The sequence below is a fragment of the Daphnia pulicaria genome, chromosome 10 (genome assembly GCF_021234035.1).
Source record: "Daphnia pulicaria isolate SC F1-1A chromosome 10, SC_F0-13Bv2, whole genome shotgun sequence".
Taxonomy (NCBI): Eukaryota; Metazoa; Arthropoda; class Branchiopoda; order Diplostraca; family Daphniidae; genus Daphnia; species Daphnia pulicaria.
This window is the reverse complement of record NC_060922.1, coordinates 2,634,942-2,661,950: the sequence shown is the minus strand read 5'-3', so window position 1 is coordinate 2,661,950 and position 27,009 is coordinate 2,634,942. Positions and strand designations below refer to the sequence as shown.

The 27,009-nt window shown below is 41.6% G+C and overlaps 2 protein-coding genes across 3 annotated transcripts; both read right to left on the bottom strand.

The window, feature by feature from the left end:
- Positions 1-1,160: 1,160 nt before the first annotated feature.
- Positions 1,161-6,576, bottom strand: LOC124314034 (vitamin D3 receptor B-like). 2 transcript variants are annotated; one of them, XM_046779006.1, is made up of 4 exons: positions 5,576-6,576; positions 3,779-4,801; positions 3,121-3,649; positions 1,161-2,869 (listed from the first exon to the last, which is right to left on the bottom strand). In XM_046779006.1, the coding sequence occupies exons 2-4, from the start codon at positions 4,493-4,495 to the stop codon at positions 2,070-2,072; spliced, it is 2,046 nt and encodes a 681-aa protein (XP_046634962.1). In that variant the 5' UTR covers positions 4,496-4,801; positions 5,576-6,576; the 3' UTR covers positions 1,161-2,069. The 2 variants fall into 2 exon arrangements, with proteins under 2 accessions (XP_046634962.1, XP_046634963.1); XM_046779007.1 differs by lacking the exon at positions 5,576-6,576 and adding an exon at positions 4,974-5,199.
- Positions 6,577-19,050: 12,474 nt separating this feature from the next.
- LOC124314021 (ecdysone receptor-like) lies at positions 19,051-25,936 on the bottom strand. The gene is made up of 4 exons (XM_046778971.1): positions 25,295-25,936; positions 20,939-21,798; positions 20,331-20,859; positions 19,051-20,237 (listed from the first exon to the last, which is right to left on the bottom strand). The coding sequence occupies exons 2-4, from the start codon at positions 21,740-21,742 to the stop codon at positions 19,306-19,308; spliced, it is 2,265 nt and encodes a 754-aa protein (XP_046634927.1). The 5' UTR covers positions 21,743-21,798; positions 25,295-25,936; the 3' UTR covers positions 19,051-19,305.
- Positions 25,937-27,009: the final 1,073 nt, after the last annotated feature.

Below are 27,009 nucleotides of genomic sequence, written 5' to 3'. Positions count from 1 at the left end.
CACACACAAAATAAATTCAGAGTTGGATAGGTTTCTATTTCGCTTCCGGGAGCCAACGGCAAACAAACAATTCCGTGTCTGAGCTCTATATGCCAATATATATATAACCTAGCCCAAACAAAACCCCACAGAATGAAAATATAACAATACGAATTTCGTTGTGTCGACCTCTGCGCAGCTTATGAAAATTGATATCGGGAAAAAAACAAACAAGAATTGTTATTTGATCACAAAATTGGCAGAATAATAAGGTATAGGCTATTATTTAGGTGCCCAGGTAAGTCGGAAACCCTTGAGGATGCCCTTGCTTGTCGTTGCCTTCTCTATAGTGCGCGCTACTTGTTGGCCACTTATCCATAACAATGTCTGTCCTGCCTGATGCTGGTTTTTTTGCAACTTCATTCTTCGCCAAAGCGTAGAGCACTAAAGAACCGCAACGACTGGTGCTTACAAATAAACGCGGAACCATGAAAAAGAAGAAAGATGACAAAAGAATAAAAACCTTTTTTTTTAACATTTTCTGGGCAGTCACGATCCGCTAAATGCTTACATTCAGTTTCGTCGAGATATTTTTAGCCATTTCTTTTCGACCTTTTAGCTTTGTCACGATCCCGAATTTAGAAATCTACGGGCTTATCATTTTCTATAGTTCCATTCATCAGAATTTCCACAAGTAAAAAAATTAAAAAAGAAAATTGTCTTTGGTTGGTTAAAATAAAGAAGTCTAAATATTTCCATCGCATTATACTTACTTTCAATTTTTTAAAATAAAACCTGTTTTATTTTTCAACGCCCAAACTCTCCTAGAGCATCAAATCGATTAACATATAGGGAATGTGTTGTCGACTGTCGCTGGGCGGAACTCGAAATTCGGTACATGGACATTTCAACCAAGCAGCAGCAACCGGTCGTTTCCCCCCCTATTGAATCGACATTGAATAATAAGTTCGATTCTGTTGGTGTGTGGCTGCCGGCGTTTTGTCCTGCATAACTCGTTCGTATAACCGGCACGATATCTTCCCCTTCACACCCATCAATGGTGGAACCAAATGATTTCCCTGCAACATCCGATAACGAGTTAGTTTAATAGCTCGACGTTGTGGGGAAATAAATGCGTCCTGGAATAAAAAAAACAATCAAAATGTTTCGAGTGGGGGTCGTTGAGTATAATTACTGTATGTATTTCTCATTTGTTTGCTGATTTGTTTTTTTTTATCTCCTTTTCTAAACAGATGAAGCATAACGATATTATAAGTATTGAGTGAACAAACAGAATGGTAGATGATAGATATTTTTTTGCCTCGTGTATATGTATAGACATATACACAAGATGTCAACAAAGAGGCACACAAACAATAAGAGGTATTACACACGGAGGTGCATGAAATCACAAAACAAACACACGATAATCAATAATTTGTAATAAGGTTTCTTGGGGAAATTTTTATTTTTTTTTTTTATTTTTTTTTTTTAACTTTTTCGCTGTTTGGTTTATGTCTGTTTTTTGTTTTTTTAATTCCTCCCGGAGACGAGGTATCGTGAGCAGAAATTTTTTTTCGACTTTTTTTGTTTTGTATAGTGGGGGACAGAATTGTTTTTGTTTTTTTAAGACATCAGGTAAGAAACAATCAATCACATTTAAAGAAAAAAGCTCAGTGGCTGTGTAGTATACCCGGCATTTGCAATTCGTTTTCCCGTTTTGTTTTCCATTCGTCAGGAAAGAAAACTTTTGTCCGAAACGACACAGAGAGGGGCCCAGTCATTAAATGTTGATTTCTTGTTTATCATTGCACAGAAGATTTGATTTTTCTTTTTTAAACGACACAGAATAAAGAGAGAGAGAGAGAGCTACCGAACCGAAAGGAAGGAAAAACAGAATTTTTTTTCATAACCAGTAAACAGGATGTGTAGATATCAAAGAAGGTGAGACTATAGGGGGGGGGGGGGGGCGAGGGGTTGCGCCTAACCCAATGCCAAATGCTCTAAAATATGTAGACAAACGACAAAGACATTTCTTCTTTTCCATTCAATTCCTATAGGGCTGATGAGGAGGGGATTTTTGTTTTTCTTTATTCGGAATACACGTGGCTGGTGGGGGCCTGAAGGATCCGTCCTTGAACCGAGTCCTTGTCGGTGTACTCGTCTATCACTTCGTAAAGCTCATCCAATTCCCTGTCTGTCAACGGCGGACTCTCCGACACTGGGGAACTCTTGAGCAGTGGCATCGTCTTGTCGCTCAAGGATTGTTCCCCGTCGTAAAACGTCGACAGAGGATCAAACTGGTAATTGGGCTTGACCCATTCGTAGCCGAAATGAGGAGCATTCGCTACCTGACTGACCGATTGCTGCATGGCCTGCATAAACTGCATGGCCATATTCGTGCCAGGGGGCTGCTGCTGCTGTTGATTCATTCCATTCTGATATTCTTGGGGGTGGTTCGCCGGAATCTGCTGCTGGGATTGAGCTAAAAATTGCTGAGCCTGGTGTTGTTGTTGCTGCAGCTGTTGAGCGTTAAATCCGTTCGTTTCACCGTTCTGACAACGTGGCTGCTGCTGCTGCTGATAGGCCATCGTGGCTGCGTCTAATTGCGGCGGCTGTCGTTGAGCGTAAGGGTTTGCTGATGGTGGAAAAGGTGGCGAATGCGCTGGCTGTTGATAAGTCGAAGACCCGCCCAATTCCACGTCCGATAAGCGACTGGAAATTACTTTGGCATTCAAAGTTGGACTGTGGCTGGTTCCATCGTGAAACGATGGTTGATCACCAACGTCCAATGGTGTTTCGTTACCGTCGTGAACCACTTTCAATTCAGGGTATGGATTGAGCTTCAAGCTGTTCAACTGGCTCTGGATCGATGAGACTTCGTCAGTGCCTGATAAACGAAATGAAATAAATTAATTAAACAATACAAAAAAAAAGGAAAACAAACACAAACAAAAGTTTGAAGGGAGATAAAATTCGTCCTCATTTCTCTACTGTCAAAAAATATTAACAACAACAACAATAGTCTAACTTGCGACGATAAGAAAAACAAAACTGGGAAAATACTTTCCAAAGTCTAAAAAGAAAATGATCCGATATTTTTCTATCAAATGTCAAAAGTCAAAATTGCTCGTGTCTCACCTAATCGCAGGTTGGCGTGATTGTGGGTATCGCTGAGCTCCCTCAAATCGCTCAGCTTGGTCAGCATTTTGCCAAAAATGAATTTGGCTTTGGCCAAACCGAAGCGCCAATTCAAATAGTGTTCCAGCAGCGAAGTGTAGTACGATTGGAATTTCTCGATCCAGTCCGTGTGAATGAGACCTGCCCTCTCGGGAGTGAAGAGGACAATCAAGATCAATAGCATGATGGTGGGCTCGTCGACCGACATCTGCCGGATGCACGAAATGAAATCGAGATGCATTTGAAAGAGGCGACTTGAAGTCAAGTGAACAATGTTATCCAGCTTGAGGACGGGCATGTCCTTGTACATGGACATGTTGGCAGTGGGCCAACGGTTGGTCTGAGGGTCAAATACGAGGGCCCCACGCAGCAGACACATTTCCAGGACGCCACCTTTCAGCAGACAGCTCTGATCCTGGAAAGGTAAACTCGAGAAGTCGGCCATCAGTCGGGAGAAAAACGCAAATCGGCGTATCAGGGTCCCAAACATCTAATTAAAAAATATTGGCGGTTAGAAAAGTTTACTTATCGATTCACACAGAACAGGACACCAAATGGTCTAGGGTAAACCCAACCAGAATAAGGAAAAACAAAAGAAATAGCCAAAAATAAAATTTACCTCCATAACCTGGACACCGGGACGGTCGCTATCGAAGAAACGCAGTTCCGAGCGGTAGGGAACGTGTTGGTAAGCGTGCATGTATTTAGTGACGATCGATTCGATTTCTTTGATTTCGAGCGGAGCCATAAAATCGATCATTCGCTCGATCTGAGGCTCGTAGTCAGCACTGGCAATTGCGGCGCTGGTGGGGGCAGTAGGAGCAGCGAATCCAGGACTCTGATCTCCTCCGCTCGAGTTGGACGAAGTATTTAAATTTTGAGCACTCGCATTGGAGCTAGTTGACACGGTAGGCGACCTTTTGCACGATTTCTTCTCGGCCCTGGCCTTCATGAGAGCCTTGCGCTCCTCCTCGGTCATGACCCAGCTCTTCTCCATGCCGATGGCAAAGCATCGCTTCATGCGGCAGTACTGGCAGCTCTTGCGGTTCGACAGGGAAATGACGCACTGGCCGCGGTGACAGCACTGGAAGTGGAGGTAGTTGTCGTTTTGCACCGAGCGCCGGAAGAAGGCCTTGCACGAATCGCACGACAATCCGCCGAAATGGTAACTCTTGGCGATGTCGCCGCAGACGCCGCAGTACTTGACTCCTCCATTCCGACCGGAACTACCACCGGCGCCACCTCCGTCCATTACTACTGGGGACGATGAGTTGTAACGAAAATCGGGATAAGATGACGAGTCGCTGCTGCCGCTGTCGCTGTAAAGTCTCTCCATTGTAAAAGCTTTAATTTGCAGAGCCAAAAACAAACCACAGTTGCTACTCCAAAATATCACTATCAACGGTTTGAACACAGAACACACACACAAAGTCGGTTGGGGGGAACTTAAAGTCGTTCAAACACGAGCTGATCCATCGCAACTGGCAGCAAAGAACGTTACCAAGTAACAACATCAACCAGGGTTTTTATTTTATTTTCCTCTTCTTCTTCCAGTAGAAGGGGACACGGTAGGACGAAGACACGAGTCGTTAATTTCATCGGCCGGGGCCTTCAGGCTACTTCAGTCTGATTCTCCTGCCGGCTAAACAAAAAAAAAAAAAAAAAAAAAAAGAAATTGAAAAAATAAAATAATTATTAATTGAACCTCTAAAATAGAATTACAAAAACTTGTTGCAACCGCTTATCCTCGCCAAAATTCTTGTCTCAAGAAAGACCACTACTGTTAATAGGCAAAGAAAAAAAAGTACACGTACGTCACAGCCCATCAACTGCGATTGCCTACGGTGGGTGTGTTTTACGTCACATAGTATTTAGTACACACGCTAAGGGCAATATAACACACGGCGAGTTGTATAACCGACATTGTTGTCGAGACTATGTAGTCGATACGCTGTCAGCTTGCCAGTGAATTTCTCCAAAAGCAGTTTCGGGAGAGACAAGAAAGTCACGCTACACACACACACACACACACAAGGCCACACGATCAATGCACGCACGACGACTGAACAACAGCGAAATTATTAATCGATACCGAAAAGGTTAGCGTCGAAAAAATTATTAAAAATGTGGATACTACGACTCATCGATTCTGGTTGGAAACAAGAAACTGATTAGAAACACTAGACACCCACTTTTCATGGACTGGATACCCCCAAAAAGAAATGAGGGTCTCTGAGTCCTTAAAAAAAAAACAAAAAAAATCTAAAAAGAAAAAAAGGCTGGATTCCCCTCAAGGCAGTTGGACGAAAAAACATGGCGCCCTACGTCTTTTTGGGTGTAATACTTTGGCGAGTTTCGAGATATCACATTATTCATTCCAATCAAATGTACAACACTGCAGAGAACAACGACTTACCTCATTGAAATCGATCGACAAACAAATGACGTCTGCTGGTAAGATGTCGATTAGATTTAAAATCACAATTTTCACGACTGTCGATCGAACGTGCACTGTGTCAATTTTTCTCCTTTTTCCAGTTTATTAGACGAAAGAATTAATCGGCCAACAGCAGAAGCACAGATGGAAGTTAGCGTCTGCAGTCACCCACGTCATCTGGAACTGTACGTTAAAAAAGTCGCAACAAAGTTCCCGTTCCATCGGTGTGGCGCGCAGTAGTCACGCCGTCCTCTTTTACCCATACACACCCGAGTTCACTGGATACGTTCACGCTCTCTCCAGTCTTAAAGAGAAGACGTAGAAGACCAACTGAAAGACATTGTACGACATCACCACTGGTACTGACTATGCGCGTGAATGACGTTCTGATCGGATTTTCTCTTGCACACACACAAACGAATATCCGTATTTGCAACGAGCAATTTCACGAGGGAAATTGGGAATCAAACACACTAATGTGAACGACGGTTTGGGCTGCCAGACAATGTCGGCCACCGTGTGGAACACACAGAAATGGAGACTTTGGTCTGGCTAGTGGGTAGGGCTGGCCAGAATGAGAGGCTCTACCCCAACCCCGTTTCCCCCTCAGGCCGATCTGAATAACAGCTGACGAACGCCATCTACTGTTCGACTTTAGAACCGATTACAACAACCGACGAAAGTGGCTTCCTCTAGGAGCCGACATGAACTCGTTTGGGTTTTCTGAGCGCGTCTCAGAAGTCAGAACGTGTCACAATAAAAAACTGGAATAATCCCGCCTTTTTTTAATCAGCAATGACATTGAAAAAGAATCGTGCTCGGGGGATCACGTCCGTCTAAGATGCTGATCTTTGCCAAAGTCCTTCAGACACACACACACATAGAGAGAGAGCTAGAGAGAATCGTCTCGAATTCTTTTGAAAAGCCAGGCAAAAGTTGATGGATACTAGCGATTCAGCAAAGAGCTAGGGAATATGATGAACGTGCACATAGTCGATTAATCAAAAGTCCTCGTCTCTCTCCTCTTTTGTCGTCCAAAGCAGAACATTGGCGCACACAAATTCTCCCTCCGTTGCCAACTTGAAAAAAAACCGCCCTGATGATGACACGGTACTGCTCCGTCGTGACTCGCTGATTCTCTCAGCTCTTATTCTACATAAGAAGATTTAAAAACTGTTTCTTTTTTTTTTTTTTGCCTTTATAATATTTTTAAAGAAAATAGAATAAACGACCACGTTACACACATCCCCTGACAGATTGTACACGTAAATCACCATTTCCACAAAAATTCTAGAACAAAAAAAGACTACGTGATTTATTTTTATTATTAAAACATTAGCTTTTCCAAATGAATGAAGCATGGATATGAAGAGCCAAGGGGTCCGCAACTCAAATTTGATTTTAAAAATAAGCTCATTTTTTTTGCTTTCCTATCATTTTTTTCCTTTCCGCCCCTTTTTTTATTTTTTTTATTTTCTTTGCTTTTTCTACTTTATTTTCTTTTTTTTCCTCATTTTGTTGTTTAAGTAACTTTATTACTTTATTTTTTTCCTTTTTTTATTTTTTATTTTTTTTTTACCTTTTACTTTTTATTTTTTCGTAGCCAAAGGCTACAGTGAGTATATCATTGCGGCAAATGAAGTCCCTGATGCAGTCAAAACGATTGAAATATCCTACGGAAGTAATAGATCAAATAATGAACTAGAGAAATGTTATTTGCCAATTATTTTTATTTCAAATAAGACAGTTTCTTCAGGAATTCGGTCAAATCTTTTGCAACAGTAGCATTAAACAACAACTGTCTCGATTCTCCAACATTTGCATAACATGGATCGGGTACACTACAAAGATATTTATCGCAGGAATAAAACCCAATAATTGATAAATCGCTGTCGGTGAGCTTCCCCGTTAGAGTGTTATCTACTTCTTCCGCTTTATACCAATTACATAAAGCGCATATTTTTTCGGACTGTCGACTGCCCGCATCCCATTCCCACATAGGAACAGATTTGTTGGTATTGAATTCGAAAGCGAAAGATATCACCCGACCAATGAGAAATTTAGAATTATCAGAACATTGAAACACGCAATAATCGCCAACTTGAATTTTTGCGCGCTTCTCAACTTGTTTAATGATATGCTTGTTTTGCTCTGTGAAGCTCACAGATTGCATCACTCTAAGTCGCCTGTCGTTGCTTAATTTTTTTACGCCGCTTTCGAGGTACCACACTATCGAAGATTTCTTAATTAACCTAATAGACCCGTCTTCGCTATGAATTTTCACGAAAGGGCTGTTTTCAAAACTAGAATAGTTGTTCGTAGTTAGGTTAGAATAATCTTTAAGGTTTGCGCTTTGAATAGACCTCAATAAATTTACCCTATCAACGCTAACAAGCTCTTCAGTATTCTCTTCACAATCTTCATCATCATCTTCTCTTTCATTGGCATCGTCATCGTCATCTAAAACGGCAGAACTTCTGGGTTGAATCGGACGGGTTTGATTTGTTTTCAAATTTCGCTTAGCCAGATCTTTTGGGAATAAATACTTTTCGCGGCGACGACTTATCCTCAAGCCTGGCGCAAGATAGAAAATGAAATTAAAATTAGGTTTTATTTATTTCAGCTTTTTTTTCAACTAACCTAGCAGTGCTAGTTCCGCTTCGGCATCTTTCTGAGCCTGAAGAACAGTAATTTCCATTTCTTCTTCGCTTGGTAGTTCATGAATAGGGTGATGAGCAGCAATATCTTCATCAAAAGTTTTTCGGTTTCTTGGATAAAGAACACCATCGTTCATATTTTCAGCAGTGGCCCGAAGACGTACGTCTACTTTTCTCCCCTTATCAACCGCAAAATTTCTTACGCTGAAATTTGTTTGGGTGGATGAGGTTGAAGAAGCGGACCGTAGCAATCTAAACAGTCCCTCACAAGACTGGCTTGAAAATTTCCATGGCATCAACAGTTGAGGCAGCTTTTCTTTCTTAAGATTGATAATAGTCAGAAGTAATGAATGGGCATTAACTTCGACGCATTCACTTATGTTAGGTGTCACAAAGTGCTGCTGTAAGTTATATGTGTCATCGCAAAGGATCCAAAAACGCCATAAGCGAAGGGCGAAATTTACAAACCAAATTTTGTAAATCCTTTCTAATGGTTTTAGCTTTTTGTCTAAATAACTAGACGTGCAGTATTCAACTAGTTTCAAATAAAAACATGTTGCCTGTGAACCTAATTGTATAAAAAAATAATAAGTATGGTTGCTGCAAATTTCATATTTCGTTATCTGATCTTATACCTGGCACATGAATTGCTAATAAATTTCTGATGTTGGGGTTGCATAACCTTTCGACGGCATCATAATTCATTTTATCGTGTTGGTTGATATCCCCATCTCGCAGTAGGTGCAGGTCCTTCGATACTCTCCGGAGTAAATGTTCCAGGTCGGAGCAGCTCGCAACTTTATTACCTAGAACCATGAATATTCCCCTTTCTCTCTTCAGTAAACGCACCCTAAATTTTGCACCAAGATGAATAGTGTCTTGGACGGGAATTCTTTCCGTGACAACTTGAGCTGCGAACCAGGTCCATTTTTTACTCAAGCGAAATAGAGGGTTCTCCGGCTGGATTAATGTTGTTTCTAAATAATAATAAACTATTTAGAATTTTAGCTTTACACAAAATTTGAGGCATGCTTACTTCTTATTCTAATAGATGTAGGGCAAGTTCCTAAGCTAAGAGTATGACGCATCATTTTCAATTCCCTTGGGTCGCCATCCGCCGAATAGGTATCGACCCAGATCCCGTTTCTTTTCAGTTCCGATGTTACGTACGCGATCCGATTTTCCACATCTGATGCAGTAAATTTGTTATTTGTCGCGAAGTAACAAATGCGGACGGGCTCGGCGTTTATGGCCAAAGGTTGTGCCATGATCACCATAATAGAAGAAGCCCGCTGATAATTGCAAAACATGTCAACTATATTTTCTGCATTCAAGGCTTTGGATAGTCTAGAGTCTGGAAGACCTGGCAATTAAAACAGAAATTAGCTGCGTGAATTCTTTAATAAAAGTAGTTTTTTTGTTACCGTTAGAACTCAAAGGAAGGCTAAAGCCAAAAATTCTATTTGAAGTAGAGTCGTATTCCCTTATTGCAACTACTGATGTTGCATCTTCTGCCAATGCCACACGGAACGGGAGATTTTGCTGACGAAGGACTTGTACTAACAAACGGATATTTACTTCCCCTTCATTTACGGGGAAATCATAATCTTTCATTTTTTTATCTACAGTGCGCCGCGAAGGTAGCGCACCTTTTGAATTTGCTGATAAAATATTGAAAAACTTCCCTCCCCCCGTAATGAGCGCATTCATACAAAATTGGTTGATGACCTTATCGTTATGACGTCGTCCCCTAGGTTTCTTGTTTTGGTTTACGCGCGCTTGTTTCTCGATTCTGTCAAACAGTGGGGTGGTATTCGAGTCATTTGCTAAGTTGACGTCGATTGACTCGTTGTCGGCGTCGACTGGGAAAAATCCGATTCTTCAAGTCTTGGGTTTTTACGCGGCGGTTCTCCATTGCGATTATCGTCTTCGTTGGCCGCGTTGTCGTCGTTAGACTCATTCCTGCCATTATTTGTGTTACCAGTATTATCGGCTACACCCACTTCATCTGGCATTTTGTGCGCAGTTCGAAGATGGGTCATATATGATGAAATCTTCCACCCTCCTGAGCTATCGACGGTGACTTTAAAAGGCCGATTACTGCATTTCGTGCACTTGATTCCGTTGTCGACAACTTCGAAGTCAGTAGAGGTAACGTTCAGTTTTAGTTTTGTTGATAAGAACCATTGCTGTATATACTGTTGGAGGGTCTTGCCTTTTCTTCTAACCAACAAAGTGATTTCTTCAGTTCCCTCAGCCGAGTTTGTTTGGTCAATATCTAAAATTATGTTATCCGTGTTGGCGTTATGCCTCTGTACTTGTCTTTTTTTGCGCTGGAGGTCTGTCACGTTTTTAAACTTGTCATATAGATAACACTTTTCATAAGATTGAACTAACCTTTTGCACATAGTCACTGCTGCATGAATTGAGCATTTCTCACCGGCAAGTAATTTAAATTGTTGGGGTTTATCAGCAAAGAATTCCCCAAATAATGCAATTCTATCTTCTTGAGTCATTTTCAAAAGTTCTTCGTCTGAAGCAAACAATGAACGCACGTCTAGCTCAAGATGTTCAAGTTTTTCTATGTTGATCATGGAAATAGTTCGGACGCTATTGAATTTTAATTTTTCTAATATTAGCTGTACCTGAGGACTTAATTCCACATCATATTCACGTAACAAGTCAAAAACACTGGACGCTTTGTTTTGGTGTGCCATAGTTGCAAGTCAACAGAGAAATTACACGAAAATTGTTACCGAGAATCTCGAATGTTTACTACTGAATAGCCCCTTGTCTGCTAGGATTTTTCAGGAAAAAAAAAAGGAAATTTCCTTTTTTTGCTTTTATGCCTTCCTTTTCCTTCATTTTTCTCCTTTCCTTGTTTTTTCTTACCGATCCCTTTCTTTTTTCTATTTTTTTTACTCCGGCTCATTTTTAATCCTTTACCTCCCTTTTTTCATTTTTCTTGCTCATCCTTCCTCTTTTTGGTCATTTTATTGTGGCAAATTTGAGTTGCGGACCCCTTGTGAAGAGCTCGACTCCGGACGAGCGGCCTTATATTTATATTGTTCCACCCATTTCCATCAATTGTAGTGAAATACATAAATAAAAAGGACAAAAGAAAATACATACAAATGTTTCGTTTATATTTTCGTTATTTGGTTGCTTCCAGAATGAACGGCTGGTGATTGGTGTAAACAAATCTGGCGTTATCTGCTAGTAGCCTGCTGGCTGGGATGTCGATGTTTCTCGCAGTCTTGCATAGGCCACGATAATGGAGCCGATAACGATGAACTCAGATTTTCCACGTGTCAACAAGTTTATACTTGAATCGGTCCAATGTCCGCGTTTTTTCCACTCTGCGTTCTAAAGGGCAGTTTTTGTTTTAAATCATACAAGAGCTGCTGCCTTTTACAAAAAGATGGCGATCCTTGGTGAAATCTCACGGAATGTATTAAAAAAAATATATATACGAATAGCATCAAAATTCAAATACACACTTCCTTGTATGGAGGATAAAATTTGGTATAGGGCAGCCAGTTCATTGTTTAATTACTGCCTTAATTGCTCATAATTAGCGAGCTGTTGAATAAGACAACATATTGACAATAGGAGTAGCTCCACATGATACAAGTAGAAATTGGGATACGGCTAATTAAATTATCCAATTGTTCGATTTTCTGACGCTCGGAGTCTCGGACCCAACCTGAACTGGTTCAATGGTTTTCAACACTTTTATCGTTTCGTTCGTGTTCATTCGCTTTGCTTGTCGTTTTTTTCTCCTTTTTTATAGATTTCTTTTCTTTCTTTTCTGTTACTGGACAGTACATGCAGTGCTGTCTTTTTCCCATTTTCCATGCAGCATGAACAAACAGGTAGCCGGTTAGGTAATATGGTATACAGTGACTGTCGCTGTGATGAAAATTGATGTTGCGCAACCAAGTTCGTAAAATAACAACGAGCGATGCTTTTCTTCATTCGTATTTCATATCTGTTGCTATTATTATTTTTTTTTTGGCTGTGGTTCGATTTTAGTTTTATAAATATTCTATAATTTGAAATGACAATCTTCAAATAATAAGGTAAAATTATCAGCCATGAATGATGAATATGTACCGAAATAAAACGTTTTATCGTGATTACACAGAGATAATAGCCGCGCTGTTATATCTGTAAAAGTTCATTTTGCCCGTCAAGAAAATTTGGGTCAATTCTTATTTCTTGTTGGAGCGTGAAATTTCTACATGACTATCCTGCGGTTCTACGCAGAACCTTCTAAAGCCTACCTCCTGTGTGTTATTCGTCGAAATAGAACAATTGTTTGACACGCCCCAGCTGGATTCTTTGAGACTCTCCTGGGGCGTGAACTGAATGTCTCATAGGCTATAACAGCAACCATCGATCTTCTTATTCATTTCCTGGATTTAGTCTCCTTTTTTATTGATAGTTTATATGAATAAACAGCGTCTTGTCTATTACATACCGATGGGAAACTCTAGAATGCAGCCCAGCAGCGTCTATATTAAACTCCGAGGGGGGTGAGCTAAACTCATTTAATATATATCCGTGTATACAACTATATAATAATGTCTATCAGTCTAGAACCAGCAGAAGCTAGTTCTTGATTTACTATTGTCAAAACAAGTTGATTATAACTTTCTTTCAAAATGTTCACTTCGTGGAGGTATATATGAACTATACTTGCTGCTTGCCAAACCAAGCCAACGTTCAACTTGATTGATTGCTACGGTCTCCGATACATTATTCATCGGAAAATTCATTCTTTCTTCATAAATAATTTTTTTCAAAAAGACTAAAAGAGGTAAAATAAAAAAAAAAAAAAAAGAATCAACAGATAATGAAAGCGACGCTACTATTACTTTTCTGCGCTGGTTTTTTAAAATTTTCTAATCTTCTCCGTCGCAGAGAAGAAGACAAAACAAATCATCGATTATTTTTGAAGCATAAAACCTTCCACAACTGAGCGCATCACGCTTCGCATGAAATCACTATTGGGCATTGTCTCTGACGATGCATTGTCACAACTATTGTTGAAATAAAGAAGACTGAGACAGAGACCAGACAGAGACGTTTCTGCTGCACAGAGAGTCGCTGGGCGAAAATGAGAAAAGCGCCACCGTTTCTTTATGTTGTCCACCGTACAGTCGGGATAAGAATTTCCCCCAATTTTTATAATGTCTAAAGAAAAAAATAACAACGACAATCATTTCCCTCCTTATATTTTTTCTTTTAAATCAGGGAATAAACAATGATTTCAATACAATATAGCCTTTATAATACGCTATGCATCAGTTATAAATAGAAGTCAGCTGACGGTGCAAGCGAAGCAGATCTCGTCGTCGCCATTGAAATGAAAAACAGAAACTCATCGCCTTATTTTGTATCCCAAGAAAATGTTCTTATGTTACAATCCTTTGTACACATCTTGTCGTTTTTACCAAATATAGCATCATCCGCAGTACACGAACAACTTCACATTTCGCTTTAACCAAATTCATAAATTTAAACGTCCAAATAAAGTCAAGTTCTGAGGGGGGGGGGAAAAAGAAGAAAACCAACAAGTTTCCTTGTTGATTTTGTACAGGAAATGTACAAAAGCTCTGCAACCTGCCGAGACTAGATATATATCTTTATATAATAGCCTGGTAGCTACACACATTTCATCACTTGTACAACATCAAACACGAAATATCAAAGCGATTGATTATAAAAGGTGATAATGCTAGTGCCGCGACTACAAACAATGTTGAAACCCTATATCTATCGTAGATCCAGAGAGAAACTAATAAGATTGATGATTGAATGTTCCATGACTGGCTCCAGTCTGTCTGTGTCTGTGTAGGCCATACTCGGATAAATAGGCTCTCCCCGCCGTGTCTATAATGAGATTGGCGAACGAGACGACGCCAAAAGCTTTGATCGCCCATTCGTAAAGGTAGTGAATACAACTCGGATGTGTGTAGCTATGTAAGTATATATAGGTGTACTATATCTGCGACGCTGGCGGATACACCGTCGCAAAAGAGATTCCTTTTTAAAAAAGGAACTTGGAAATAAAGCTCTTTTTCTCAGCACCGCCAGGGCTGCCGAAGCCATTCACGTTTTGCGAAGCCTTTAGATAGTTTCTGAACATCATCCCTCGATATGGAATTAGATTCTAAAAGCGACTGTATCTAGCATAGCAGTCTATTAGAAAAAGGAAAAGAAGGGGGGGAAAAAAAACCCTTATAGGTCACATCAAATAAAGCTTCCTCGTCTAAACTGCACGGATGGCGCTGTCCACAGTTGTATACATAATTGAACCAAGTTTTATTTTATTTTATTTTATTTGCATGTGCGTCCTGCTGACGTGAAAGCCTTGGTGAAAGCAAAAAGAAACGAAATAATTCTATTTGCGTCAAAATTTATATATAGTACATCCAACTGTATTGACTAAAAGCACATGTGCTGCTGCTGTTGCAGACCGCGTTTTTGGGTTTATATAGCTCGTATTTATGCCTGTTGACAGATTCGGTCTAGAGTATTATAATAAATACCGCATTGGTGTGCGTACATTTATCTATTTAGAACAGTTTCCTTACGAACTGAATCACGGCCCATTCAACTGAGAAAATATTGACATATGCTTATTTTATACACGGGCCAAGTGCGGGCTAAGAAAAACAATAAAGGAGAGAAAAATGGGATGACAAACGGCTATAGTTGAATTGATCCAGCAGTTTAATTGTGCTGTGAGGGAATAACTATGTCGTCATTCGCTGTCATATCGCATCATTCGCCGCCCCTTCTATTCCTGGGATAGGACGGCAAATAATCGAATCTGCAATTTATTTGGGTTCTTTTCCCCATTTCATCTCGAAATACATCCCGACTACATGAAGAGCATCGCGTTCTTTTTTTGGGGGGTCCGTCTGTTGTTTGTTCCAAAATGGAAAAAGAAGGGAGCTTTTGAAGAGTGACCAATCCAACAGCCATGTTCCAAGACCAGCAGTTTTTAGCAAGAAATAAAAAAAAAAATATGACATAAAAAGGAAAAAAGGAAAACAAAATTTTTTACGCGGAACCACTCAGCACTTTTTGAATAGCGCGCCACGGAGAAAAAAAAAAGAAGATGAACAAGCGACAATGATTCGGCAGTTTGTAATTTTTGAAAAAAAAAAAAAAAAAAAAAAAACGTCGGGATGCGCAATGAGCGGCTGAATGTAGCTATTTGTCTTAGCAAAGTTCGAGCCAATGGGCTGCTGCTGCTGCTCAAGTACAGGTGTCGTCTAAAAATAGCCTCGTCTTATCTTTTACTTTTTATCTTGTAATTTTTTTTTAAATTCTAGATTTCGAGATAAAAAGTCTGACTGGCTTTTTGTTGGCTACAACACAAGCAAACAATAGCCAACGCCGAGAGTCCCGGGATGAACAAATCTAAAAGAAAATTACCGATAAATAAAACAACAGCCCAGTAGGAATATGTTTATTGAATTGTGTGCGAATTTCTTTTGACATTTTTTTGTTTTTCTTCTTTTGTACAGGAAGTTAATGTCAATAATTAAAGCCGTAGACTGTAATACGTACATTTCTCTCGAATGTCGACTGCCGACAGTTAGAAAAGCGTCACCGGTGCGCAGACTGCTGACGGCCCAGCACCTTTTCATCGGTAGGATACCAGCGACGAAACAGATCAATATTTCAATAAGACGTCTTGCTCATGTCTACTTTTCTCCTCTTTCGATCATGATGGACTTTGTGGATAATCGACTTATGTACTATATATCAATTTAGGTTATTATACCCACATTGTCGATCAATACTTTTATATTCCACCCGCAAAAATATATTTTTTTAAATGAAGGGAAAACCCATACGACGGAGAGAGAGTAGCTCGCATGTTTCCGAGATGAGAGATGGCACGAAAATGCCATTGACTGCTACTGGGGCTCTCTACCCTTTGCGAACGTCGGCGAACGTGTTTCTTCGCTTCCTGTCTGGAGGACAAAATCGATCGATAGTTGGTGGAATTGCTGGTGTCTACAACTCTACATACATCAATGAATAGGGCTCCTTTCTCTCCACGGGAAATGACAATTTTCCAGACAATCGAAACAAAAATTCGGCAATCAACAGAAACGACATTTGTTCTAGAAAAAAGAACAAGTTAAATTTCGATGAGAAGCCCTTAAATTAAGGACCACCTAATGGCGGTTTTTTTTTCTTACTCTAACCCCTTCCTCGTTTAAAAAAAAAAAAAAAAAAAAATGATCTAACCAGTTACGTTGTGTTTTACCGGCATGAAAATAATAATAAAAAAAAAATTGGGCTACCGAGTACGTCTGATTTTGTCACAGCAGCTGGAAGCATGCACAAGGTGGGGAATGTGAACACCTTCAGACCTTTGTTTTTATTGGGACCTTCGGACCTTTTGGACTTTGGGAAAAAGGGGGAAAAAATTACAAATAAGGAATTTTTTATTTTTATTCCACCAGCCTCACGCTGAGCCATTGTTTATGGGAACCACAAGAAGAGAAATAGGTGTTTGTTTATTTTTTTTTTTACCTTGGAAAATTAGGGCCTCTTTTTGTGTCAATGGTCAACACAGTAGAAGATGGAAAAAAAAAAACATGCAACATATTATGGAATAAAAGTGCGAGGGTTAGTTGGATACGATTTGAGGTTTTCTCGTCTAGTCGATTGGTGTTTAACCGAGCGTTAACATTTATCCTTATGTCACATTGGGTAAATGATTATTTATTGCATATGGATAAATATTACAGACGTACATCTGTTGAGTTTTCTTCCGGGTAAAAATGTATATCCAGATTTATCCGGAAGGTCGACGCTATACTCGAGTTCTTGTATTAATTAATAACAGTGAAACGAACGTCATTTTTTGACTTAAGTCATTTTTTCTCATATTTTGAGGTGTTGATGACTTTTGACGTAGCCACTTAAAAATCACTGACTCTGTCGTACAACTTATTAATTCAATAAGTTGTACATTCTCCTTACAATTTCTCCCACGTTGAAATGAATCTGTGTAGGGCCTCTTTTACATACGTGCAGTAAAAACAATCGATAGCAAACATTACTTGTAATGACTGCTGCCAGCGTATAACGTCGCTTGTTTGACAAAGTTCCATGTGTGACTAATAACATTCAGCGCGCCACCAACTTCCTTCGCTCTTTATTAAACGACGCCAGCAACTTCCTATACATACTACTTCGGTGGAGGTGATGACGTAAACCTTTGTACGGATCCAACAAAATGTCGAGCCTTTGACTTGTGTAGCCAATTGATAATGCATAGTCGCCGGGATAATATAGTGCAGTCACATATATATATGAAAAGTTCGTGTGTAGGTATTTCAAAGTAGAAGTCGTCACAGTAGAATTTCCCTATTATGGGCTACTTATTATCGCGAGTGAGGAGTGACAAGCAAAAACAGCTTATTATAAGACCGGCAGGCGGCGTGGGCTATAAGACTCTCGTCATTATTCCAGGAACTCAGCTCACTTCACCGGTTGGGTTTCACGACCCGGTCAGATGAGCAAAGTGATGACCCGAAAAAGTCGTCAAAGGTCGGCCCGGTCAAAAGGACAGATGTTGGCGTCAGGCGATTATTCTGTCTAACTGCAGCTAACGTCTCGATTTCTTATCAATTCCAAATGGGATAAAACCAACCTCTTCTCCATCAGCACTCAATAACATCTGAAACTTATTTAATGTCAGCGATTGTGTCATCCATATTTTGAATTCTAGATGTGAACGGCTATAGCCAGACTACTGGACTACGGGTTACAAAAATGGGCACAGGGCAGTTTGATTACGCGGTCAAGTCGTCTCACATTTCCTGCTGCGAGACGGGATTTTGATTTATTCAAATTGATAGTCTGCCGATTTCGGCAGACGGTTGCAAATTCGACAAATGATATAATTAAATTCACAGCCCGTCGCAGCCAGTATGCCATCACACAGTGTATTTTCTAATTAATTTTGGTTTCCGACAGCAACAAAGTCCAAATAATATAATGATAGAATAATAATAACATATAGATGTGTGATTTTCGTCTGTATAATGGCATCGCTGCTGGGTTTTGCAACGTACATTTTTAACAATTTTGAACCATGTACGTAAAAAGTCCAACCTAATTATAGCGGCAATACATTTCGTCATAACGTACTGCCAATGATGTGGAACAGCTACAGGTGTGTTTGACAAAGTTTGGAAAACATGCCGACGATATACTCTCATCTCGAAAGTTTACATTAGCTACACAACTGTCACGTATTAATATCAAATTTCCACAAAAAAAAAAGTGATTTTGGGATTTTTAAAGTGAAAAGGATTTTTATAGTCGATGAGAATACGTTCTCTATATCACCATCACGGGCAGTTGACCGCACTAAAAATACAAAAGGAGAAAAACGTGAGTCCCTCGCAAAATGTTCATTCTTTTACAGTCTGACATGTTTCGAGAACCAAAGTTACAAGATGTATACATATACTATATATAATATGCAAATGACGTTCCTGTATTATAGGTGAGGTTTACAAAAAGGGCAGGTAGGGGAGACCGGGGCTATGTGGGACATGGGGCTACATGGGACATCGCAGTTTTGAGCATGTTCCCGTAATTTTTTTTAAATAATTTTTTTACCCAACATGGGGCATGGTAAATGCTCAAATATAGTAAAAAAATTATTTAAAAAAAATTACGGGAACATGCTCAAAACTGCGATGTCCCATGTAGCCCCATGTCCCACATAGCCCCGGTCTCCCCTACGTGTGTGTTTACAACATGTGGGCCGGCAGATAAAAATGTTTGGGCAACTCGGTGGTCCAGAATTTCACCAGCATAAACACAATAAGAGAAATGCATTACCAATCCTTTTGAACTGCAGGAAATGATGACATGACACACAGACAGGGGACTAAATTATAACAAAACATCAAAGATAACCAACTTACAATAAATGTTCTCTTCTAAGGAAATGCTCGTTTCTTTTTTTATAATAATATCTGTCCCTTGATGAACGATATGTCAATGCTGGGTGTCGTAGAGCTCTGAATATTCTTCCAGCGCTTCGTAGAGTTCCTCCATAGTTGTCTGAGTCACAGGGACGTTTTCGACCGCCACCATCGACGAATTCAAGTCGTTGCAAGTACTGCCGCTGCAGCTGCTGCCGCTCGATTTCGATTCCGGCGACGACGGATCCTCCAGCGAGGAGATGGAGTACGTCTGGTGGGTCGGCGATTGCGTCTTGGTGGTAAAAGCATCCGCCAAATCGTCGTCGGCCATCAGATCGAACTGGTAGTCGGGTTTGACCCAGTCGAAACCGAAATCGGGAACGTTGACCACCTGGTTGACGGATTGCTGGATGGCTTGCATGAACTGGAGGGCCATGTTGGCCATTTCAGGGACGGGTTGTTGTTGCTGTTGTTGTTGTTGCTGCTGATAAGCTTGGTAGGCTTCTTGCTGTCCCGCTCCTGGATGGACTCCTTCTTCGCAACACGACGAAGAGGAATAAGAGGAGGAAGAAGACAAGCTGGATGGTTCACGTGTGATGTAGTGCTGACTCGACTGATGCTGGGCCATGCCACTCCCATACGACTGAGCGTACGGATGTTGTTGTTGCTGCTGCTGCTGCTGTTGTTGAACGGGTGGAAACTGATGTTGGGGGACGTAACTGGTGCTGCCGCTGGGAACATTTGGCTGCTGGATATTGCTGGCACTGCTGCAACTGGTGTACGTCCTCGTTGATTGAGCATCGGACGCCGGAGCGTAAAAGGATTGCTGAGCTCCTTCGGCTGGGAAACCTCCGCCCGGATGAATGGCGGCCGAAGGATCGACAGTAGAAGCCATTAGAGCTGCTGCTGACCCGTCGACGTCATCAGGTATCACCTTACATTCCGGATAGGGATTGATTTTCAAATGCTGCAGTTGGTGTTGGATCGAAGAGATCTCGTCGTTGCCTATATGCGGGGGTAGTAAAAATCGGATAGTCAAAGGATTGGATTAATCACATAAGGCATTTGAGGGCTCCATGACGTTATTTCGACGTATACCTAATTGGAGATTGTGGCGGTTGTGGGTGTCGCTCAATTCCCTCAGATCGCTCAATTTCGTTAGCAATTTGCCAAACATGTATTTGGATCGGGTGGTGCCGAAGCGCCAGCCCATGTAGCGCTCCAGCAACGAAGTGTAGTAGGCCTGGTACTTCTCGATCCATCGGGTGCGGAGCAGTCCGGCCCGCTCGGGCGTGAAGAGGACAATCAAGATCAATAGCATGATGGTCGGCTCGTCGACGCCCATCTGCTGGATCGTGTTGATGAATTCCATGTGCATCTGGAAGATGCGCGACGACGTCAGGTGGCCAATGTTGTCCAGCTTGAGAGTTGGCGCGTCCTTGTACATGGACATGTTGGCGTTGGGCCAGCGATTCTTCAACGGGTCGTAGACCAGGGCCCCCCTCAACACGCACATTTCCAGGACGCCACCTTTCAGCAGGCAGCTTTGGTCATGGAATGGCAAACTCGAAAAGTCGGCCATTAGTCGGGCGTAAAAGGCGAATCGACGAATCAGCGTCCCAAACATCTACAAAACAGGATCGAAATTCCTCACTAAGAATTGATCGAGCTCAAATAGGAAATGGCGGGCGATTTGAATTATTTACCTCCATGACTTGGACGCCGGGACGATCCTGATCGAAGAATCGCAATTCCGTGCGGTAGGGGACGTGCTGATAGGCGTGCATGTATTTAGTGACGATCGATTCGATTTCTTTGATTTCGAGCGGGGCCAAGAAATCGATCATCCGCTCGATCTGAGGCTCGTAGTCGCTGAGGCTCGACGTCGAAGCCCCGTCGTCCGACGAATAATTGTAAATGGATTTGCCACCGGTCGTGGTCGAAGTGGCCGAGGCCGCCAATTGTTTGCTGAGCTTCTTCTCGGCCCTGGCCTTCATGAGAGCCTTGCGCTCCTCCTCGGTCATGACCCAGCTCTTCTCCATGCCGATGGCGAAGCATCGCTTCATGCGGCAGTACTGGCAGCTCTTGCGGTTCGACAGGGAAATGACGCACTGGCCGCGGTGACAGCACTGGAAGTGGAGGTAGTTGTCGTTTTGCACCGAGCGACGGAAGAAGGCCTTGCACGAATCGCACGACAATCCGCCGAAATGGTAACTCTTGGCGATGTCGCCGCAGACGCCGCAGTACTTGACAACTCCGCCTCTCCCGCTGGGCGGCATCACCGGATGGAGCGGAATGGTGGTAGGGCTGTTGTTCTCCAATTTGACGGCCACCGCTGGATGTTGTTGCGGTTGGTGCTGGTGATGAGCTGACAAAGATGATGGGCCGCCGCAGCTGAGCATGCTGGAAGTTAAGTTGTAATTGTGGTAGGCGGCGGAGACCGAGTCGACGATGGGATCGAAGTTGGCCATCATGCCGAGGCTGTTGATTGGATTGGCCATCGGATCCATTTTTTCAGTTTGGCTTCCCTTCACCTCCGCTGTCGATGGGCAACTAACCTGTGGAACTGATAAGATATTGCTTTATTACACCACTCTCGCTCAGCTCAATTTATTGCGTGGCTATTTTTGAACTGCGTTTTTAATCTTTTGGTAATGCAACCTGCTGCTGCCATTCCCAATCGCACTCGGATACGTGTGGCTGCTGCTGCTGCTGTGTGTGAAAGTTACATCATATCGTCATCGTTACTTTTATAATCGAGCTATTTCGGTCACGAAACCCTAAAAAACATTTATCTATATAGCGCTTGCCCTTTCTTATTTTAAACGCGGGCTTGTTTCCAACGCCAAAGTACACAATAATTTTCGACTGTCATATCTCGATTGCGTTCCAAATTTAGATGTTCACGCAAAACAAACAGACGGCGCGCGTGATATTCCAGCGTTGCGTAATTTTCTGAATTTCGCTTGCATAAGGTATTACAAAAACAAAACATACAAAGTCTTTCAGAAAATTATAATTTTCAAGTTTTCTCTTTTTTTGTCGTCTGGGATGAAACAACAAAAAAGAGACGACACGTGGGAGCAAGTCGAAGAAAACGACGAGTAGAGTGTGTCTCTCTGCCTGACTGTCTCTTAAATAATTGGAGAGGGTGGAACTCTGACTTTTCATTTTCCTTTTTTCCTCCGGTTGCCACGTCGGCGGAATAGATGGTAACTCTCGTGAAATGGTTTCGACAGCACATGACTCCGGTGTAGTATATCATTATGTAAACGTGTGATGCTGCTCCTCTTCCCTTCCACGGTCCATTTCTCCTTCGTAATGAGGCGCGGCGCTTCTACTTGTCAAGTGATGATTATTCCTGTAGCTGCTCCCGTGTGTACCTCCCCGACTACTAGCTGCTGCTGCACACACACGTTCCGCGCACAGACTGATAAGTGTCGACCGGTAACTTTGCGTAACTTTGCAAGTTGCCGAACCCCATATTTAGAGGGGGAAATAAGATGAAGAAATACTAAAGGAATAGACTATGAAATTTGAAATCTGCTGGAAATGGTAACTTGGAAAAAGGAGAAAAAAAGGATCAATTCACGGGGCTGTCACGACAGTGTGTAAGCCGAACACGCGGCAAGACACGGGCCCTCACCTCCTTCAGACATGGTCTAATATACGAACGGAGACCGCGTGACTTTTTTAAGTTGCCGAAGCCAAAAAGAAAAGGGAAAAGTAAAAGAGGGTCTCGGCATTGTGCATTCTAATGTATCGATTGGCCATAGAGATAAGACGGAAGAAGGGCGCGCGTAAAAATAGAAAAAAGCAAACGATCATCTTGTGATATCGATCACTTTGGCCCTGTCCCTACTAGTCCCCTGGCTGTTGCTCATTCGCGTACCTCGTTTAGATATTTCTACTTTATATTGATGTTGGAGACAAGTTATTTATTGTACAATTTAGTGCTGTAAAGCTCTAACTGCATGATGGGGGCCAGACGGATACCAAGAGAGGACAGACATGCTGACTATATACGTACATGTCCCTTTTCAAAGGCAAGATATATAGATTATTAGCCAGTATTGACGGATCACGGAAGACTTACACAGCCCAAGTCTTTGATGGATGAATTCAAACATTGCCCAAAGAGGGATCTCTCTCTCTCTCCCGTATGAATACTATATCTGTATATGCTGCTGTTGGTTTGAATCGCCGGAATGGTGACTCCCATATTTCTATTGATTCCTGTTGTGTTGGCTGCCGAGTCGAGTGTAAAACAATTTTTTTTATTTCACCTTTTGGTTTAAAACTTCTAACCAGTGAGGGGGGGGGGGGGGGACAAATGATTCGGCTGTTTATAATAGATTCCCTTTTTCTTTCTGAAAAGGAGGAATCCCGCGGGAGTCGAATCGCGACTCGGCGATTTTTTATTGAAATCCATCGAACAACAAACGCGCACGAGTCAGCAGCTATTTTGGATTTCTTTTTTTTTTTTTTTTTTTTTTGAAGTTCCTCCTACGACACAGACAAGACCGTTCTCTCTGTCGAAGCGCCAGAGGAACCCGTGCAGCTTAACCGTCTAAGTTTCTCCGCGCCCAAGGCAGGAATTTTGTTTCAAGAAAAGAAAAAGTCATAACATTCTCCTGCTGGCGTTTTGTGTTAGTGTTCAAAAAAAAAAAATTGAAAATAAAAACTGGTCTTTAATGAAAGCGATGAACCAATTTCATTTCGGAGGTGCTAAACATTGATTCCACCTTTTTTAATTCTTGGTATTTCCCACTGTGAAAAAAAAGAGGAGGTGATTCATCAGACACAGCATATTCATAACGCCACCCCGTAATTCTGCTTGGCTAGGGATAAGGTAAAATAATACACTGGCGTATAATAAATGTCAAACATCATTTGTCAGTCGAGAGAGAGAAAGAGAAGCCAAACAAGTTGACGCATTAGTTTCCAAAAGTCAGCGTAAGCCTGACACTCACAAATCTGATTTCCAACGCACACACTACACACACACACACACTGGCATCTAGAAAACGGTAGATAACTGTTCAGTAACATATACACACAGAAAAAAGTCTGTCGTCCGAGACCCCAGAAATGGTTACAAATAAAAAAGATGATTCATTTTTTCTATCTTATTTGTTTTTTTTTTTTTTTTTTAATTCCTCTTCCTATTAGAGATCCTGCTGCTGCTCTACTGCTATGCACTATTATACGTACGGTTTACATTATGACGGAATTAGATTTTTCGTGGCTCCTCATGTTACAAACTGACCGGCTCGGTTACCAGCAAGTGTACGTATATAAGAGCGGAAACGTTAACAAACACAAACGGATGATATAAACACACTATGTGCCGTCATGTGGCGCGTCGTGCTCTCCGATTTGGATTCACAACTGGCACACGAATTTACACGACGCAAATTCATAAACGTCTCTGTTGTTGCTACTATTCGTGTATAGAGGCTGAGTTGCCCCCCCCCCCCCCAAATAAGAAAAGATGATTGTGTATTTTGTCATTTTCACGCCGTTATTCGTCGTGACTGACTGCGCACAGGTGGGCCAGACATCCGATCCACGGATCTCTGCACGTTTTTTACTATTCTTCACCCAACACGGATCGATGTCGTGAAAAAAAAACCGGACATTGATATTTGTCGGAGAAGAATTTGTTGCGCGAAAAACAATCCCGCGACAGAGAAAGGGAGAAGAGGGAAAAGGATTTGTGACAGTGTGTACGTGTTTCTTGTTCCGCAAGGATGACCGCATCTTTCCTTTCTGCTATCTTTCGGCTAGCTCCGTTCGTCTTTTTTTTTAATTGTAAACAAATCTCAAATGAAAATGGAGAGCGAGATATTTCAGAAATAACGAAACTCTCTCTCTCTCTCTCTCCTTTCGTTTTCTTTCACTGTGCATTTGGAACGAGACTCAATGTGCGCCCAGAGATAAGAAATGGAACTGAAATTGGACACACTTTTGGTTTTCTTTTGACGTAACGAATTTGTCTGTACACGGCGCTTATGTAACAGTGTGACATTCTACTTTCCAACGGGATCAGAATAACTCACCTCAAAATCAGGTGTCGGTGTTTGTTGTTGTGTTCTCTTTCACTTTTAATTAATAAGTTAGCGTCTTGATCAAGTTTGGGTTTATTCGCTGCGGCCTACTAATCCATCGTTGTCCGGCAGGAAAGGAAGAAGAAGAAACGCGAGTAACAGGCAACTTGTTGTGGTGCCCAACTCTCCATCGGCACACGTCAGACACCAGCAGCCGACAAATCACCGAAATGAAAATAGCGATCAGAGGAAAAAGTCAACCGATTCGGTCGACAGATAACCCGAAACTGAGTCTCTTTTTCGAAACTGTTGTATACAAAAGTCGCGAAAACAAAAAACAATTGGGGAAAAAGAGAGAATTGAAGCCCTGCTGCTGCACACAACAACAACACGCACACGAATGAGAGATGAAAAAGAAACTAAAACAATAATAAACTGGCGCTCGCAATGGAGACTCTCTCCTTGACTTGGGCGCTTGGCCACGTTCAAAGCCACACTAGTGGATTTCAGCCCAAGTTTTCCTATTTAAAATGGACGACCAGCTGGGAGGGAGCGCAGGAGAGAGAGAGAGACGGTGCAGCATTGAGACTCTCTCTGCCACAGTCCTTGGCTGCTGCTCTACCGTGAGCCAAAGGGACGAAAACGAGAAGCAGAGAAAACAGAAAAACAAAAAACCCGAAGAGACCCAAATTTAAAAAAAGAAAAAGAGAAAATCACGTAGCGAGACCGTGGACGCGCAGACGCTATGTCATGGCACTTAAACGCGCAGGACCCAATCAGCACGGTGGTTGTGCTGCTGGCGCGTTCGTTTTTTCTTTTCTGTAGGCCAAAAGGAGGTGCTGGGAGATGGGCGGTGCTCCCGTGACGTCAGACCAAAAGGAGCAGTGACGGACGGCGACAAGGGGTCCGCAACTCAAATTTGCCACAATAAAATGACCAAAAAGAGGAAGGATGAGCAAGAAAAATGAAAAAAGGGAGGTAAAGGATTAAAAATGAGCCGGAGTAAAAAAAATAGAAAAAAGAAAGGGATCGGTAAGAAAAAACAAGGAAAGGAGAAAAATGAAGGAAAAGGAAGGCATAAAAGCAAAAAAAGGAAATTTCCTTTTTTTTTTTCCTGAAAAATCCTAGCAGACAAGGGGCTATTCAGTAGTAAACATTCGAGATTCTCGGTAACAATTTTCGTGTAATTTCTCTGTTGACTTGCAACTATGGCACACCAAAACAAAGCGTCCAGTGTTTTTGACTTGTTACGTGAATATGATGTGGAATTAAGTCCTCAGGTACAGCTAATATTAGAAAAATTAAAATTCAATAGCGTCCGAACTATTTCCATGATCAACATAGAAAAACTTGAACATCTTGAGCTAGACGTGCGTTCATTGTTTGCTTCAGACGAAGAACTTTTGAAAATGACTCAAGAAGATAGAATTGCATTATTTGGGGAATTCTTTGCTGATAAACCCCAACAATCTAAATTACTTGCCGGTGAGAAATGCTCAATTCATGCAGCAGTGACTATGTGCAAAAGGTTAGTTCAATCTTATGAAAAGTGTTATCTATATGACAAGTTTAAAAACGTGACAGACCTCCAGCGCAAAAAAAGACAAGTACAGAGGCATAACGCCAACACGGATAACATAATTTTAGATATTGACCAAACAAACTCGGCTGAGGGAACTGAAGAAATCACTTTGTTGGTTAGAAGAAAAGGCAAGACCCTCCAACAG